Source organism: Drosophila erecta, unplaced genomic scaffold (genome assembly GCF_003286155.1).
Source record: "Drosophila erecta strain 14021-0224.00,06,07 unplaced genomic scaffold, DereRS2 tig00000092-arrow-pilon, whole genome shotgun sequence".
Lineage (NCBI taxonomy): Eukaryota > Metazoa > Arthropoda > Insecta > Diptera > Drosophilidae > Drosophila > Drosophila erecta.
In genome coordinates this window covers 5,596,002-5,613,593 of record NW_020825207.1, presented here as the reverse complement: position 1 = coordinate 5,613,593, position 17,592 = coordinate 5,596,002, and the positions used below count along the sequence as shown (strand labels likewise).

General features: G+C 46.8%; 1 protein-coding gene across 1 annotated transcript; it reads right to left on the bottom strand.

Annotated features, from left to right (window-relative positions):
- Positions 1-13,167, bottom strand: LOC6546645 (protein scabrous). The gene is made up of 4 exons (XM_001975818.3): positions 12,307-13,167; positions 8,872-9,265; positions 2,211-2,741; positions 1-2,054 (listed from the first exon to the last, which is right to left on the bottom strand). The coding sequence occupies exons 1-4, from the start codon at positions 12,834-12,836 to the stop codon at positions 1,089-1,091; spliced, it is 2,421 nt and encodes an 806-aa protein (XP_001975854.1). The 5' UTR covers positions 12,837-13,167; the 3' UTR covers positions 1-1,088.
- Positions 13,168-17,592: the final 4,425 nt, after the last annotated feature.

The window sequence follows — 17,592 nt, the reverse complement described above, 5'->3', positions numbered from 1 at the left end:
TTCGGGTTTTTCTTTTCACATCAATCCATTTATTGTAAAATACGCCGGTCTAAGGGCCAAGCTTTCTGTTTTTTCTTTTTTAGTTAGCTTAACTTACTGGACATAAAATTAATGTATACATAATATAGTTCATAACTTACTGGCTAAATGCATTATTAGCTCTCATGGTTTTTGCCCTTCGCTCACTTCATTTGTTCGTTTTATTTATTTTTGGTATATGCAAAACTGCAGAAAATAGTATTCAGTTTCTTGAGTTCGTAAAAACTTGCATATGATCTGTTTCTATTTCTGACTTGATCTCTTTGGCATGCGACTCCATGGGTTGGTTTAGGGAAATCGTTTGGTTTTGGACTGAAGCAGCTATTTAGTAAGCAGGAAAACGGATGCGTATACCCTATTATATTGTACAACAATTACAAGTACATTTACCAACGCTAAACTAAGAATTGTATACTTCATATGACTGATATGGTGACTTAGGCTAGAAAGTTCTCTTCCTCGCGCTCCTTTTTGTATATTTATTATTTGTCTGAGATGAGCCTAATCGAGATTAGGCCTCTTACATGTTACAACTAGTTAAGTTTGTGTTTTAGTTTTCGGGACAGGACGATTATATCTAGACATTAACTCTGCACTCACTAAACTGATATGCTCTCTCTCTCTCTGTCTCTCTCTAACCATCTCTCCGTCTCTTTTGCTCCCGCTTTAGTTTTTCTTTTGCTACCGCGGAACTTAAGCCTCTATGAGATCTTCTTGAAAGACCAAAGAATTGAATATTTATACGGGTGAAACGAGGCTGGCAGCTGCCAACTAAATTACGCATACGCCTAGTGTACTCTAAGGCCAGAGTAAGCTCCATTTGAAAGATTAATGCTACAACTTATGCGCTGAGTATTTACAACGGGGTGGGCGGAGTGGGGGAGGGGCCTTCGACACTCGTTTTTCCCTTTATTTTATACACTTATCTAACGATCTCTTAGATCCAACTCCCACAGACAAACAGTGGACTCCCAACTATAGTAGGCATGGCTCTGGTGGTTCACTGTAGCGGTTTTCATCCCCTCGGTTTAACGGCGGGATCAGCTCACTTACGCCTGCCCGGCGGCCACGAACTGGACCACAATGTTGTTGGTTTTCGGCGTCGTTGCCGTCGCCGGCGCTGCTGTTGCTGTTGTTGTTGCACCGCTCGACGGCGCAGCATCAGCAGGCGAACCGGAAACGGAAACGGAAGCAAAGGCGCCACTGGCACTGCCACTGGCACTGCCACTAGCACTGGCAATCGCCTGGCACTCAACGGCGGGCAGGCGCTTGACCAGCATCCGGCTTGACTTGACCGCTATCCATTCGTTGCGAGCGGCATCGAACCAAGTCAGGCCCAGATTGTATCGCCCATTGAGATTGGCGTGCTGGCAATGAGAGAACCACCAGCCACCCTCATAGTTAGCAGCACAGTGCGTCTGCGAGATGTCCCGATCGTCATCGATGGCCGAGAACTGCATGCCCTGTTGGTAGTTCAGTGCATCCGATGCGTTTCCAGAGTACTCGGCAATGTGCAGCCGATAGCCGTCGGCACGCGAGGATATGTAGAACCGCTTGTACTCGGCCACCCAAACGTTGTCGTAAATGTCCTGCATTTGCACCTGCAGCCGGCTGCAGTTGTCCAGGGTCAGGTGATGCAGCTGCTCGTTGCCAATCCAGAACTCTCCGCCAGGCGCACCAAATCCTTGGGCATAGTCCGCCCACGAGCGGTTGAAGTCGGCACTGCCATCGAATCGCCTTTGCACCGTCGTCCAACCATCGGCGGTGCAGTGCGTCATCAGCGGATGCCGTTGGCCGGCGGGCGCAATCAGATGCAGTCCGTCAGTTTGGGTGTGCACCTCGCTGCAGTCGTGCGGCAGCTTGTTGATGATGGCCTCGTACTGGGTCTCCACGTTCTCCAGCTCGCTGACCAGCGTTTCGGCCAGGACGGAGTCAATGGGGGTATCATCCTGCGGCGTCTGTGGCTGGAGATTCTGATGATGCGGTCGCTTGTGGGGCTTGTTCAGGTGGGTGAGCTGTGTGAGAGACCGGGAATAATTGGAAATCTCGGTTAGCCAGGGCCAGTCTTAAAGAACTTAAATTAGGCTTCAAAAGTTTTATGATTTAATAAAGAGTAAGTCTTTCAAATTGACCACTAGATACAAGGAGCTACAAATCTAGTCATCACTCACCTTATTCTTCAACTCATCATTGACCAACGACTGCAATCGGTCCACATTGGTTCTCAGCTGATCCACGTTCGCAGACAACTTCCGCATCCCTTCGCGCTCCTCCTGCAGGACACTCACGCTCACAGCCATGGCTTGCAAGGATCGCGCCGCATTGGTGCCCTCCTCCCTGATCAGGCTCTGCTCCGACGTGATCTGGGCATTGGCGAACTCCAGCTTGGAGATCTCGTGCCGCAGCTCCGGGATGCTCTTGTCCATCTTGGTCTGCAGGCCCTCCACATCCTCCAGCAGCTCCAGCATCGAGGTGTGCAGCTTGTCCAGCGAAGCGATCTGGCTGCTCAGGTTGAAGTTGGCATTGGCGATCCTGTGCTGCTCCACCTCGATGCTACGGACCCGCTCGTCGATGTGATGGAACCGCAAGCCGTTCACCTGGCGGCGCAGGTTCCTCTGGGCCAGTTGCAGCTGGTGGATCTGCTCGCTCTGGAAACGGCAATGGCGGCGTTTGTGATCAGCCGTGGATTCAAGTTGAGTGGCCTGAAAGGAACATAAGGTAACAATAGAAACTTATTACATAAACAAATATGTAGGATAGCTTATGCACTCAAAAAAGTTGAATATCTTTGTTGTAAGAAATGTTAAGTAAGCATCCCAAGTTTTAGGTTGCGTCAAATGAAAAATTGCAAGTCAAGGCATCAAAAGTGAGACTCCTCTTGGCGAAAGCTGACCCCAGCACCACCCACTTTTCATTACATTCCGCAGTATAAGGAAAAGCCATGATAAGGATGATTCGTGGGGAAAGCTGGTAAGCTGGCTGAGATTCTATTGTTGCTGCGCTGGCTGGGATTATGTGCCGGGAATTGAATGCTAAATCCATTTATTATAAATGCATTTCATAACCAGGCAGGCGGAGCGTGCCACAATAATGTCAGCTGCAGCTACGCAGGCAGCTCAAGCTGCAGCTTTTGCCCAAAAGCGTGTAAATCCCCGGAGCTGCTTGGTGCCGCGTGGCGTGGGTGGATTTGCATCCACATCCACATCCACATCCACATCCGCATGCCCAACCCCATCCGTATCCATAGCCCCACCGTGCATCTCCTGGCTCTCGGTGGTAAAAGCTGCATAAATTTCCACAAACATACAATATGCATAGAAATAATTTTGCTGAGTGACAGCAGCGAGCAGCTGTAAACCAAGGTAATGCCATTTGGGTCACATTCAGCCGGTGCCGTGAATGAGTGTGCCCCACCGCCGCAGGATCTATTCTACGTATCTGCCACCCCAGGGTATCCTTTCATTTATGTTCGTGGCCATCTGTCATAGAAATGTCCTGGGTAATTGACTAATAAAGGATGCTGCCGGGGACGAAAAGCGGCAGAAAGTGTCCTGCTAATGAATTCAATGAGATGGATGCGCAAGGATACCATGATGTATAGGATGATCAAAAAAGGGGGCCAACAGCATAAAAATAAAAGCAATTATGCCCTTTTCTTGAACGCCTTTGAATGGTAAATTGTACTTTTCTTTTTCATTCTAATCCCAATTAGTCAACCTTGAATGTTCTACATTTTCCAATTAGGAGAATGCAAAACAATGCTAAGCGAAAAGGAAAATCGTAAGTCGATTTCAAAGATTTTGTTATTTCTAGAAACCCCTAAATCGATTCACAATTTGACTTACTTCCAAAGAGTCGATAGCGCATTATATTCTCCGAAGTTTTTGACCATTTTCCGCAACGAATTCAATTATTCTTTGCGAAAAAAAGCCAACAAAAAAGCACCGAAAATATGGAAAACATTCATGAATATTTATGCAAAAGTTGCGTTTGTGCCTCATCGGCATCGAACACTTTGGGCCGCTGTGAAAATGTTTTCATTGGTGCCGCAGCCAGTGCTTTTCCCGCTTTTCCCGCTTTTCCTTCGCTCCTTTGTTTGCTTTTCCTTCACGCACGTTTCGCTGGTGCAGTGGGTGGTTGGTCGGTGGGCGGTGGGCGGTCGAGTGGGTGGCGGTGGCTCAGCCTTGGCGTTGTTTTATGCGAAAGGTCACGAACGCGGCTAATACGACACGTTCGCGTTTTATATGAACTCTGGCCGAGACGGGGAAGTGGCCATCAAAACGGAGAAATCCTCAATATATATTCGGGCAAACGTGTTTGCTATTGTGGTGAATATACATATATATTCCAAAGGCGGAAAGGTGCCAGCACTGGCATATAAATTTCGCCCATCAACGGTATAATTAAATGTGATTTATGTGGCTCAAATTTCCCGCCATGGAGACAAGTGAATTTTTTTTTTTTTCCGTTCAATGGCCAGTGGCCGCGTTAATTGAAATCGAAATTGAAGCATAAATATTTCAAGTGTTTTCCGTGCAAAGTCATAAACAAAAGGATCAGAGCGGGAACATTAACATCGGAAGCATCAGGAGCAGGGAACTAATTAATTTTTGGGCTGGCCGTTCTGCTCCATGGATTAAAAGTGAACATTTTACATGTTGTACTTAAGTGAAAGCTAACAAGGATTTGCTATTAGCGCGACAGCAATTCCAGCAAGGATGGGGCTGGAAAATGGGAACGGGGTTTTGGGGATGCAGCATGGCGCATGGGGCATGGGGCATGGGGCATGGAGCATGGAGCATAGGGAAAAGAGAAAAAATCTGCTCCTGTTCAGTTGCCGGGCTTCTCCACGGCGCATTGTCGTAAAAATTTAATAGGACTTTTGTGCGATGCTTGAAAAAGTTGCGCTTACTGGATGATAGGAGAAGTAGGGCTGGCTGAGTCGTCGTTGGGCGCCACAAAATGCCATTAAGTTAATGCGCATTTGGGGGGGCCAAAAACGCTCGTTGTCGGGACCTCAAAGTCAACGTCAACCTGATCCTCAGGCCGAAATGTGGCAGGCGTGTGCATAATTTGAAACTAAAGTGTAGCCCACAAATATGCTTCAAAAGCGTATTTAATTTCCACGAAAAAGCTGGAAATCTAAGGAAAGGACAATTGTTTCAATAACGACAACTTGACTCCTGAGCAGTGTATTCTGCCGATACAAAGGGTAGAAACCAGTTCGACAACAATCAAACAAATTGCCAGTGGAGAGATGGTGGTACGTAACATGAAACAAAGGCAAAACAAATATCAACATAAATAAGGTAAAAATGGCAGGCACTGCGGGGAGTTTGGCGGGGTGGGGGTATGAAAACAGACATGTAGACATACAGACGTACAAAGATATCTGAAACCGGATTCTCCGTGTCAGTTTGCCTTGGGGCTGCTGCCATAGCTCCTGCTCCTGCTCCTCGATTCCTTCGTTTTCTGGCTACCGTTGTGTGCCTGGCATTTGTTTGCCTTGCTAATTTAACAGCCAGTCCCTCATATGTACAATACTCTACGCCCCCGTCCCGGAACCCCGGCTCAAGATATGGTAGCATCAATAACCAATGATAAACATTTGTGCTTTTCCCTCTTTCGGCTCGAATATCAGGCCCAACTGTTGCAAGTGACAGCATTCATCAAAGCGATTTGTTACACAGAACGGGCCAGCACATATGTATTGTATACGCGTATGTATATGCATATAAGTATTCGGTTTTATATCAGGGGGCATCAATCTGCCGACTGCTTGCAATTAGAGTTGGCAAATTATATTTGGCTTTTCCCTTGTCACCGGCAGATGTTTTTGGTTCAAGTGTTATCACAACTGAGCAGGGAAATAAATACATAAAGCAAAGTGTAGATATGCCCATTAAATCAAGGTTATTCGGGCTAATTTATCAAGGTGCATTAAATTAGTGTTTGTTCGGGTGAGTTATTATGGCTATATATGAAAATAACAAATCTGAAATCTGAAATCTCAACATTAAAGCTTAAGCTGCCAAGAGAAAAGCCAAAAAATGCTCTCCAATTCGTAGAGGAGGAATAGTATCTCCATGGTAACTTTTACCTACTTGTGCACCATTTTTATTTATTATTTTTAATTTTAGCATTTCCGCCAGCAATTTTTGTGAATTCACTGTCTCTGGTTTTCGTTTAATACCCCAAGGTTTTTTCGGTTTTTGCATAACTTTGCTTTGGCTTTGTACATTTTTGCGGGCTAATCAAATAAAGGAAATTTGATTAAATTCAACCATCCACTCACGCAAGCACACACACACATACACACACAGAGAAAGGAAATTATTGTCTATTTTTTGGTATTACTTTTTCGTGGCTGCCACCTGTGCAGTTTTATTGTTTGTATCTGTATTTATTTTGCTGCTGGTTATCCTTGAGATGGTTGCCTTTTTCCATCTGCCCCTTTCATTTTGGCTGCCTGGCCTTTGTTATCTGCTTTCTGCTCTTTGTTCTAATTTAACCTAATTTCTGCTTTGCTGCGCTTCTATAATAACAATTTTCAAAAATTGCTTTTGGTTTTTGTGATGAGAAAGTTCAGGAACTGGTTTCTTGGTCAAAAAGCGCCCCCATACCGCCGGCTTTGTTTTTTGTTTTGTTTTTTTTTTTTGGTGGGAAAGAAACCAGCGAGACAGAGTGAAAAAAGTAATGAAAAGGATCAAATTGTGGCGAAGTGGCGCGTTGGGGCAGCAAGGCAGGTGGCAGGTGGCAGGGAAACTGATTATCGGAGCACTCGAGAGCATCTGCCGCAGCTCCATCTACCAGTGGACAGCTCCAACTCCTGCTGCTGACTGCCAAAACTTGGCAAGTCGAGAGACAAAGGCCTGCTCCTCCTGCGCGGCCTGTCCATCAAGTCAAGAAGTCGGCCTAAGCCAGTTCCCAAAAGCAGCTGGCCATTGAATAGCAATCCCCCGCCTCTCCTTGACTCGGGGCGATTAAAAGGTGATTTCCTGCTTTTGTTTTGCAATTTTCAGCAATTTCGCTTTATATTTCGGCAACGGCCTGCCCATTAATGCTTTGCTATATATAAACATATATGTATCAACATGCTGGGATGCGAGGATATATGGATAACAGTATGTGATGCGTGTGCGCCAAGGTCCGGCGAAAGCCGCTTAAGCTGCTTGGCTGAGCACTTAATCCCCTCCTTGTACTTAAGGAGTCTCAAGGGTATATTGGACCTGCGTGAAGTGGAGGTTGACCATGGTGAATTGATCTCAGGGGAAGCGGTTTGAATTACTGAAGCCTTATGGACCTCTGAATTAATTGAAATTATCCCTGAGCTTCTCTAGTTCATATTTAAAGGATACACATATTCCTAGCGACTCTTGTGCTTGAATATTTGCTTCGCGTTTTTATTTTTAGCCAAAGCCACAGCCCGAAGTCGAAACGTTGTATTTTTCCTCTGAATTCCCCCAAATATTCTTAAATTTCTATTTCGCCCTTTGAGACTCGCAAGTAATTGCGTCAGCTCGTCGAAATTTCTCAGCTTTGTGGTCGGGCGCAGCACATATACAATTTCCAGCCAAGCAAGTGAACTCCCTGGCAAGAAGTGTACACAATCTGCTTCTAAGCAAGCAAATTTCGCTTAAGCCAAACTTCAAAGAGGAGCGAAACGACTGAACAACGCTGGAGGAACGGCAGCCAGCGAACAGCAACCAGTAACCAGATCAAAACAGGTGGCTGCCAAACCAGTTTTAGGGCCCCACTGACATATTTCGTTGATGGTCGAACGACGCTGCCGCATTCTCATATTGGAGCGGTCTGACGCATAATCCTTTTAATGAAGCAACCTGGAGCTTGTTACCTGGCTGCCTTTCCATCGCCATGGCTGCCCCTCGCCAGCTGCCTTTGTTTTCACTCCATTGTTGAGGTTGCTGCTGCAGCAAGCTCTTTATTGACATTAATTATAATTAAGAAGGCGGAAGGGTGTCGGGTCCTGCCCACCCGGCACTTGGGATGTGGTAGCATACGAGTCGGAGTCCAGGTCCTAGTCCTTCATATGCAGATCCGATTTCCAGAACTCAACATCATTCACTGTAAGCCCGACACGAGAGCCCTGGTAAGTATGCTGGGATTTTGACGAAAGGATGCCACTGATCATGGCTCCATCATTTGCGGCAATCTCTTTACGAGTCGCCGGAGGGCCAGGACATTAAGGCATTGAACGTGAGGCCTAAGTGGCTGTCAGGGACGGTCGAGTCTGGCATTAAATATTAAATACGACAACGTCCTGCGGTGCGTATGAGTAATTTGGCCAACATGTGTGTGCGTGTGTGTGTGTGGCGGGCCGTTAAAACGGCGGGGCAAAAGGCGAATTGCGATTTTGTACCCCCTCGTTAGCACATCGTGCCGCCCACGCCCACCGCCCACCGCCCACCTCCATCTGCCACAACCTTTGCCGCTCTTCACCTGGCGGAGGGCTTGGCGTATAAAGTAAGGCATAAAACGGCCAGATAATGGCCCGCCACGTTGGTGGCCGCTTTATGGGACGCACTTAAAGGAGAAACAAAACAAACCAGCGGCTTTCTTTCGGGGCTCATAAAAAGATACACTGGCAGAAGCAGCGCGATGCTTTGCGCCTTCTTTAATTAGTAATTCCTACCAATTTCAGTGACAACACACACGCAATCAACGATGAGTGGAAATGTTCCTATTGAATATTTTAGCTTTCAACTGTTTGCCGCTGCTAATTTGTTTCTCTAGTTTTTTTTGCCAGTGCCTGACTGTTTTACCTTGGCCCTCGCGTGCTTATCTGATGATTAGCATAAAGCCGGTACTCACCTCCTGGTTGGCTTCCTGGCTACCGCTCTCCACCTCCACGCTGGCGGAAGTGGCGTCCTTGCGAGTCCTCTGCTGCAGCTTGACGAGGGCGTGCTGGAAGTCCTGCTCCTGCTGGACCATCTCCTCGCGGAGTTCCTGGACGTAGACCTCCGTCTGCTGCTGGCGCTCCCGCTGGGCGGCCAGATCCAACTTGAGCTGCTCGTAGTCACTGCGGATGGTGGCCAGATCCTCGAAGGTGGAGCTGCGCTGCTGCGCATCCCGGGCCACGTTGCCCGCCGTCCTTTGCAGATCCACCAGCTGCTTGCGGATCTCGGAGATCGTCTGCTGCAGCCACTCGACGGTCAAGCGCTCCTTGTTGCCACTCTGCGAGGAGCGCAGCGCGGCCAGCTCCTCTCTGGAATGGAGGAAATTAATAAGTTTCTAATTAGCAGGGAACAGGTAACGCTTTAATTGCTACACTCTGGTCGCATCGGGTCGGGGGTCGGGAAATCTAATTTAAATTGACATTTTCGGGCTGTCGGCTAACTTAATTGCCAATGCGGCTGGCGTGCGGTCCACTAATGGGATTTCGACCTGCACTCAATCATGCTCTAGCCCCACCTCGCTACCGCTAAAGTTCCATTGACCATTTAAATTAAGCTGTGCGAGATTATTTCAGCAGCCCGGAACATTGTCGGCAAACGGGAAACACAGAAATCATGCGGACAGAAATTCACAAATGGCGTTGGCAAACTTTGGAAAACCGGAAAACATACAAAATAAAAAATCAAGTGCGACCAGACCGCATACAACAAGTGCTGGGTGAAAACGTTGCTTAAATGCTGAGAACGAGAACGAAATGAAAATGAAAATGTTGTAGCACTTGTGGCAGTTGGCAGATACCAAAAATAAGAGCACAATGAGGACCAAGACCGAACGAAACGCATTTTTGTGGCATTTCAGACAATTAAAGTAGTCAGTTGGAAGGAAGCGGAAACGGAAACGGAAGCACAGCCGCAAGAAGCTGAACAAATTCGGGGCGTAGGTAAAAAGTTTTGTTTTTCGAGAGGCAGCCGAGCCGAGCAGAGCAGCTGGCGCTGTTCTTTTATTTTTCACTGTCAAAAGAGCAGAGCTACATGAAATTTTCATAAAGAAAAACCCAACCGGCAACAAGACAAAAATAAAGTGGTCCAAAGAAAAGTTGTGTTCTACTTCTCCTGACTACTGCTCCAAAAATTGTACATATACATCACATTCGGTTAGGTTTTTTATGCATGCCAGCCTGCGTATGCGTAATATTTCAAATTGTTGCACTGTGCGTGGGCGTTTATTGTTAATTTTATGGCTTGCAAAAGTTTCTGTGGTCCCAACCAGACAGACTATGAAAAGTTATGGATTTGTTTGGCTCTCCGTTTTCCATACAATTACTTAAATATTTAATTAAAACAGGGCGGGCGGGGCAAAAGTTTGGGGCATCAAAAGCCGTAACTGACCCAGGACTACCGAAAGTACAAAGTAAACATGTATATCCAAACATTTGGTATGGCAAATACTCGTCGAATAAAAATGTGTTTTCTAGCACGGGGCTGAACAACTTGCATTACGAGCTTTAAAAAAAGTAACGATTTCTAGCCCTGCCCATTGGCAACTTTTGTAGTAATGCCAAACCAACCGAATTTCCCTTTTCGCCTGGCAATTTTTCGCTTGGCTGCCGTACAGCTTTTTCCGACACAAAAAACTGACTGTCATTCAACGGAAAATTGAAAATGCTGTCAATGACAAGCGAGCAAATTGAAAACGCAACATGAACACTGCAGATGCCGAACTTCATCGGACCTGATTTGATGACGTCTGATGGTGTTCGCATCTGGATTTTCCTACTTTTTTTTCCAGTTTAATTACCAAATTGGACGCCGCGGTGTAACTTTTGGAAGCGAATCTTGTTATCAAATCAACGGAGTGGACCTGCCCAACACGCCATTCTGCTCAATCAGATAATGATGTTGTCCGACTGAGCGGAGGCTAAAGCTGATCCAGGTGGGCGGAAAGTGGGCGGGCAGTGGGCGTTAGGTGGGCGTGAATGTCGGTCGAAGGTACTGTGGTTGGCTTGGTCGGTGTGGGCGGCGGAGATAGTGGATCACATAAACCACAACTGACATGACGTTTGACTGGCGTTTGCCTTGGGAGTTGGCAGTTGGGAGCTCCATCTCGTCCTCCACGGACAAGTCCCTACTGCTAAACACACTCCTCATATGTATATGGAGTGTATAAACACGAGCGTGTGCTGAATTATTTACGGTGTCACTGACAAAGTTTACGATGTCCACGACAGCAACAGCAACAACAACGGACTAACCTTGGCTATTTGTTCAGTAAATTAAGAGTGTGCCATTTTTACGTATGTGTATTTTTTACGCTGCCACAGAAGATGGTATCCTTCTGGCAGTGGGCAGTGGGCGGTGGGCAGTGGGTGGTGGTGAAACTGATATATGTGTGCGTTCAGCTCGATGAGACAATCATTATTAGTCAGCCCATGACAATGACAACAGAACAAATCACGAATGCTACGCAAACTTGGGCTGGGCCACTGGCTCGTGTCTTGGCTCTGATTAGATGTCTTATCCAGCCGCTGCCAGCGTTTCCCCATCACATATTTGTCTGAATTAGTGGAGCACAATCATGTGCCGCATAGGAATTCGCTTCTTCATTGCACTGGCCTCGAATGAAAAAGTTGAAGGAGTCGCAAAATTGGTAGAAAAACTGTACTGAACTTTTCTCTATCACAACAGTCGCAAATTATTGCAAGCCTTGTCAAGGGAAGATGGAAAAGCAATGATAACATGAGAGAACGCTGGAATGGAGTGTGACGACTGTCGGATACCCATTACTGAAGTAAGGGAGTGCTAGATAGCTAGATAGCTAGATATCGCTCTAGATAGCGCGAATTCCAAACTAAAAATCAAAGCATTTTACATAGGAATACGGAAGTGTTTGAAAATGGGTTTGAAAATGGGTAGAAATATAAATACTTTGAAGCCTCGGAAACGCTAACGATCTAACGAATCTAATTTACCCTTTTAAAGTAATAGTAAGTGTTTTAATTACTATCTTAAAGAGAGAGGTATGAAGAAGACAATAATTAAAAATAATAAGAGCCTTGTCACTTGTCCAACTTCATGTTCATGGATTAAATACGCCATCTAAACTAGACTGTCAATTGAGAATGCTATATTTCCCCCCTGTTCGAAACTGTTGCCCGCTTTAGAGGGCCATCAATTTGTGGGCCAAAGTTGGGCGACAAGTTCTACGTGACTGCGGGAAAGTTAGCCCCAAGTTTCGAGGCCCACAAATTGCCAGCGCGAGACATTGACCAATGGAGCGGGTCTGTGACTGCGCGTCGCAAATTAAAAATTCAAATTCGATTTAGGGCAGGTGGGCTAAGCCTGGCCAGCTTACCTGAGTTGGTTCAGTTCGCTGCGCATGTCGGCGTCCTCGCTGTTCGCATTGGTGGTGAGCCGCAGGGATTTGCGCAGATTGTGCTCCAACATCTCGTAATCCTCGCGGCGCCGCAGCATCAGGGCGTTGAGCTGCTTGGTCAGCAGGCGCACCTGATCGGCCATTTTTTTGCTCTCCATGGTCCTGCCGTCCTGCCGTTCAATGGAGCTGATGTCCTCGCTATCCTCGTCATCGTCGACGAAGCGGAGCAGCTCCACGCTGGATTCCGGCGCTTCCGTTTCCTGTTTTGAGTGCAGAACGCTCTTCTCCGGGGTCACCACCTTGGCGTCGCGCAACATGTTGTTCACATCGCTGAGGACTACCCCACCACTGGCCGCTCCACTCACGGATGCCACGGATATCTGGAGCACCACCACGGCCAAGAGTATTGGCCACAAAACGTTTGAGCCTGCCATTGTTGCAGGGCAATTTAAATGGTCACGCGAAACTTGGTTTTTTTTTGGGTCCGGGAATGTTTGGCAATCTTTCATTCACACCGCACACAAAAAAGGACTCGAGTTAGATGGGCAATTTATGCAAATAACTGGCACGCATGCCGGCACACAAGCGCTTCTCCTCGACTTTCCGGCGCCGTGACAGTCAAACACCTTATAAAAAGGCGCTGGCAAACAATGCTACAATTATTCCTGGCGTCGCCTCGGGCTTAATCCTTGTTGCTTGGCTTAGCTGTGCTTTTCACTTTTGGTCCACGGAAAGTTCGCTCGCAACACTGGGTGAAGTATATCACTAAGTTCACAGAGGACCTTCCAAGGGAAGGATGTTTTCAGCGCGGCGTTCTTCGAAGGACTGAAGCGGCGCGTCTTCGGCACTTCCTTTTATTCGCTACCATGCCCGAATGCTCGGCTTGGTTCGGCAGGCTTCGGCAAACGCGAGAGAGCAGCCGAGCGCGAAGTTGCGGTAAAGGAAGCGGGGGAGTTGCCGTGCAAGAGTGCCATGGAGAGCAATCACCTGCCCGAAGCATGCAACAAGCAAGTAAGAGAGCCACAAAGAGAACTCATCAAGTTAAGAGAAAATCAATGAATGGATTAGGACTAGATGTTGATGTTGATGTTAGACTCCTGAAAATGTCCTTTGAAATGATTGCTATCACCAAAGATCATGTCTTAATGGAGCAGTTCCCATTCGGAGTTCCAGATAGGGAACGAGAGCAACCCAAAATGGCGGTCTAGTTACACGGTCCTTCTTTTTTTTGCACCATCCTGCTCCTGACACATGGCGCGGTTGCGGTGAGACTACAACGAAAACAAACTGCAACGAAAACGGCAGATGTTTCGGCCCCATAGGCAGCCAGACAGACGGCGAAGTGCGAAAACAAGCTGATGTGCTAGATATACTGCAAGGCGAACGAAAACCAGACGGAGCTATATGTCCCGGGTGCGGGTAGTTGCAAGGAACAATGAGAGCCCATAGGCGCACAAAGGAAACTGCGGCAGGGAGACTCCCTATTGTCTTAGGCTCTTTCGTAGGTACCTGGAGGAACAAGATTGCTGGTTTCATACATTAAGGATGTTCGGGACACAATGCCCTGATAGGAAATCAGATACTAATAGCTTAACTATTGGCAACATTCGAGGCTGAAATCCAGATCGAAATCCGCCGTTTTTCGGGACATTTGTTTTTAGGGCACGGTTGGTGGGAGAAAATCGCTTTATACCTATCTCTACGTAAAACTACCACGGCCACCCACTCGATTCGCTGATAAAAGCCGGAAAAGGTTTTAAAGTGCAAAGCTGGAATGCGACTGCAAAAGTCAGAGGCAAAAAACGAGCAGCGAGGCAATCGAATGAGTCGTATGCCCACTAACTGCCTTGTTGCAACATGGCTCCAAAAGGGGGTCCATTGCAAGTGGGGAAAATGTGTGCAAAAAATATGCCAAAAATGCCGCCTTACGCACCGAAAAAAGCGCTGTAAGCTATGCATTTCCCTATTTTTGTTCCATCCATAAATATACTTGGGGTGAGGCAGGTTCCGGGGTCAGCTGAATGGAATGTGCGCTTGACTGCGCAAAGGGCGGGAAATTGGTGGAAAAGGGAGAAGGGAGAAGGGAGGGGGCGGGTGTAACGACTGGAAGGGGGTGCAACAGTCTGCCATTGTTGGCACTTGCCAAAGCTGTGTTGCAATTTGCCATATTTTCATACCCTTGCAAAGGGCTTTATAATCACAAAGGGAGCTCTTGGAGTACTAACCATTAAATGTGTATTGTAATCAGAGTTATAACGAATAGTTTTGGGATATATCACTAGAAAACTGCTAGTGTAAATGGAGGATTGAAATGATAACAGCATTCAGCTTTATGCGAAATAGAGAAATTATTTCAATAGACTTACTTAATCATTCATTTCAATGAATCTTAAGTGATTCTAAGTAAGATGCTAACTATATAAATATAATGTTATAGCTGCTTACATCAGTTCTTAAATATTTGAATAGCAATTATCAACCTAGAATGAAGACCATGTTATTAATGAGGGGAATTACTGCCATCCAAGGGTATTCCCATCTTCGGGTCCCTGAATCGCGCACTTCCTATTATTTCGATGTCGTTCTCGGTTTTACTTTTTAATGTACTGCTAGCAGCGAACGTTGGTCAGAAGGCAGAGAACAAGCCAGCCCCTTTGTGGTGGCCATCATCAATGGATGTGGCTGCATAATCAAGCGGTGGCCACATGCACATCCATGCCACATCCATGCCACATCCATGGGACATACAACTTGCCCTTGCCGTCCGGCCGAAACTGTTTGCATATTTTGAGTGGACGCAGTTTAGTTTTTAATTTGATGCCTTTGTTTGTTGTCATTCTGTTCTAGCTTGTTGCACACGGCAAGTGCAGTGGGATGGGGCATTGCACCTGGGAGTGGTGGCTGCCGCCATTTGCATGGCATTCCCCCAACCGACCCCTCGACCCCCGATCCCGTTGCCCCCGGTGCCCGGGCCACCACCCCACTGAGCATTTGTTTCATTGTCGCCCGTTATATTGTTGGCTTTTATGCAGGGAAATGTGGCTGGAAATGGCAGCGAATGGCTCACGTTATGGTCAGCATATTAAGGTAATGGCCTGGAAAGTCTGTCGGTGCTCTCCAGTTCACTCCCTGAATTGGTATTAAATGTGAGCGTGGCACGACTCGAATGGAGTTCAAATTTCATTTGCACTCATATTCGATGGGGATTTCAACGGGTGCTTCCCATTGAAGACTCTTTTGAGGTCTCGTGCAGGTGCTAAAAGCAGGTACTCTGTGCGATTTGATGGCAATAGCACTGTTCTTCCCAATCGCACTTACAGTAAAAACAAATCACTTTATGTAATAACCATCTCGTCTGTAACACCTCGCTGCAGATTTAAATATAGGGGTAGCGCTATAGCTTAAGAATTTCTCATAGGAAAAGAGCTAACTTTGTCATATACACTTGAGTCCTTATACACTAAACTTAAATATATTTGATATTTTAGCTACAACACATTTTACTTGGATAATCTCCAAACAGATCAGATTCGAAAAATGCAGCTCACTGGGAACATATTTATTTTAATGAGTATCTGAAATTGGATGCAACAATCAATGCCGGAATGCGGGAGCAGGTGTCTCTTATCTGTCCATTGACCAGTTCGTGGCCTTTCTGGCCAGGCAGATGATGAGGGCTCATCAAGTTGGCTTAAGGCATTGTTGATTCTGCCCAGTGTGCATACGAGATGAGTGCTTGAGCCGAGGACAGGTTCCGCTTATGAGGCATGCAACCAAGGAGCACGCAACCACGCACGCGATACATTTCCAGCACAGGCGACAGTTTTGTGCCTTCGAAAGTATCTGGCCAAAAAACAACGATCGTCGACAAGAACGCTGCGCAGGCGCAGTTCCAGGCTATGCACTAATCATCTGAATGACAACGACTGCAACAGCTGAGGCAAGTTGGCCGGCCAGTCAGGAAGCACAGAGAGAAGACTTCCAAACCGGCTGCGCCGCTAACGGCAGGTGCAAAAAATTTACCACTCGAACGAAAATTTCCTACCTGATTTAATCTGCTGCTGCTGCTGTTGCTGCTGCTGCTGCTGCTGTTCCTTTTTTCCCTTTTTACTGTTGCAGCGGCTGGTGCTGCCAAGGCTTCGCTACGTGTTGTTTCATCAACTTTGGGACTTGTAGCCATTGGCATGGTGTGGCATGTTGCCTGCATGCTCCGCTGGGCACACACACACCCTGGCCGCAGCACACAGATACACATCAACACATGGACTCACCAACACAGCGGCAGGCACACACTCACAGATACTTCTGCTATCACTCAAGGCTGTTGCTGCACGGCTGCCTCCGTTTTAGCCATCCACTTCGGTGACTTGTTCTTGGCAACACCAACGCACCACCGCACCAGCGCATCAGCGCTGTTTGTGGTCTCCTCGTCATTGCATTCGCACGCTGTTCGCGGAGAGAGTGAATAGAAAGGAGGGAGAAAAGGGAGAAAGGAGGAAGCGAGGAGGCAGGGAAAAGCGCACATTGACAGACCATAAAAACAATCGCTAGAAGCCATCAACCGAATGAGGGCTAATGCTGCCATTGACCAACATAAGGCAATCAAAAAGCAGTTCAACTGAGCTGCTATGTGAATGGACTTTGGAATACCCTAAATTGGACTCATAAAGTCTCATGTATTAGTTACTGAATAGTTCTTTATACATATAAAGCAAAAGTTTCCTTGCAATATTTTGTTCTTTGTAAAATGTAAAAAAAAAAATGTTTTTTAAATATGGACTACTATGGAGGAATCATTCATTTGCTTATAAACCAAAAATAGTTTAAAACAACCCTTCCAAGCCATGAGTACTTCTTACAAAAACAAAAAATGCCAGCAAGACGAAGCGGAGAAGCATCGAACCGGCAGCGACAGCTGCAGACTGCGATGCAGATACAGATACATCTACCAGATACATCAACATCCCGCAAGCGGAGCTAAACGCAGCACAAGGACACATCGGAGTAGACGGAACCGAGGAGGGGAGAGGAGCAGAGGGGCAACTTCCTAGAGCCCTTTGTGACTTCACAGCTGTCGTTGCGGGCACTCCTGCCCCGCTCCAATCAACAGATTTCGGTTTTCGGTTTTCGGATTTCGGCTTTCAGCCACTTGGCCGAACCATATTAATGGGCAGGCCAAAGGACCTCGTTGCAACAGTTGCAGCTCCTCCAGTCCCAATTCCTATGCACCATATCCGATCGTCCTGCCTGCAGGAGGGCAAATAA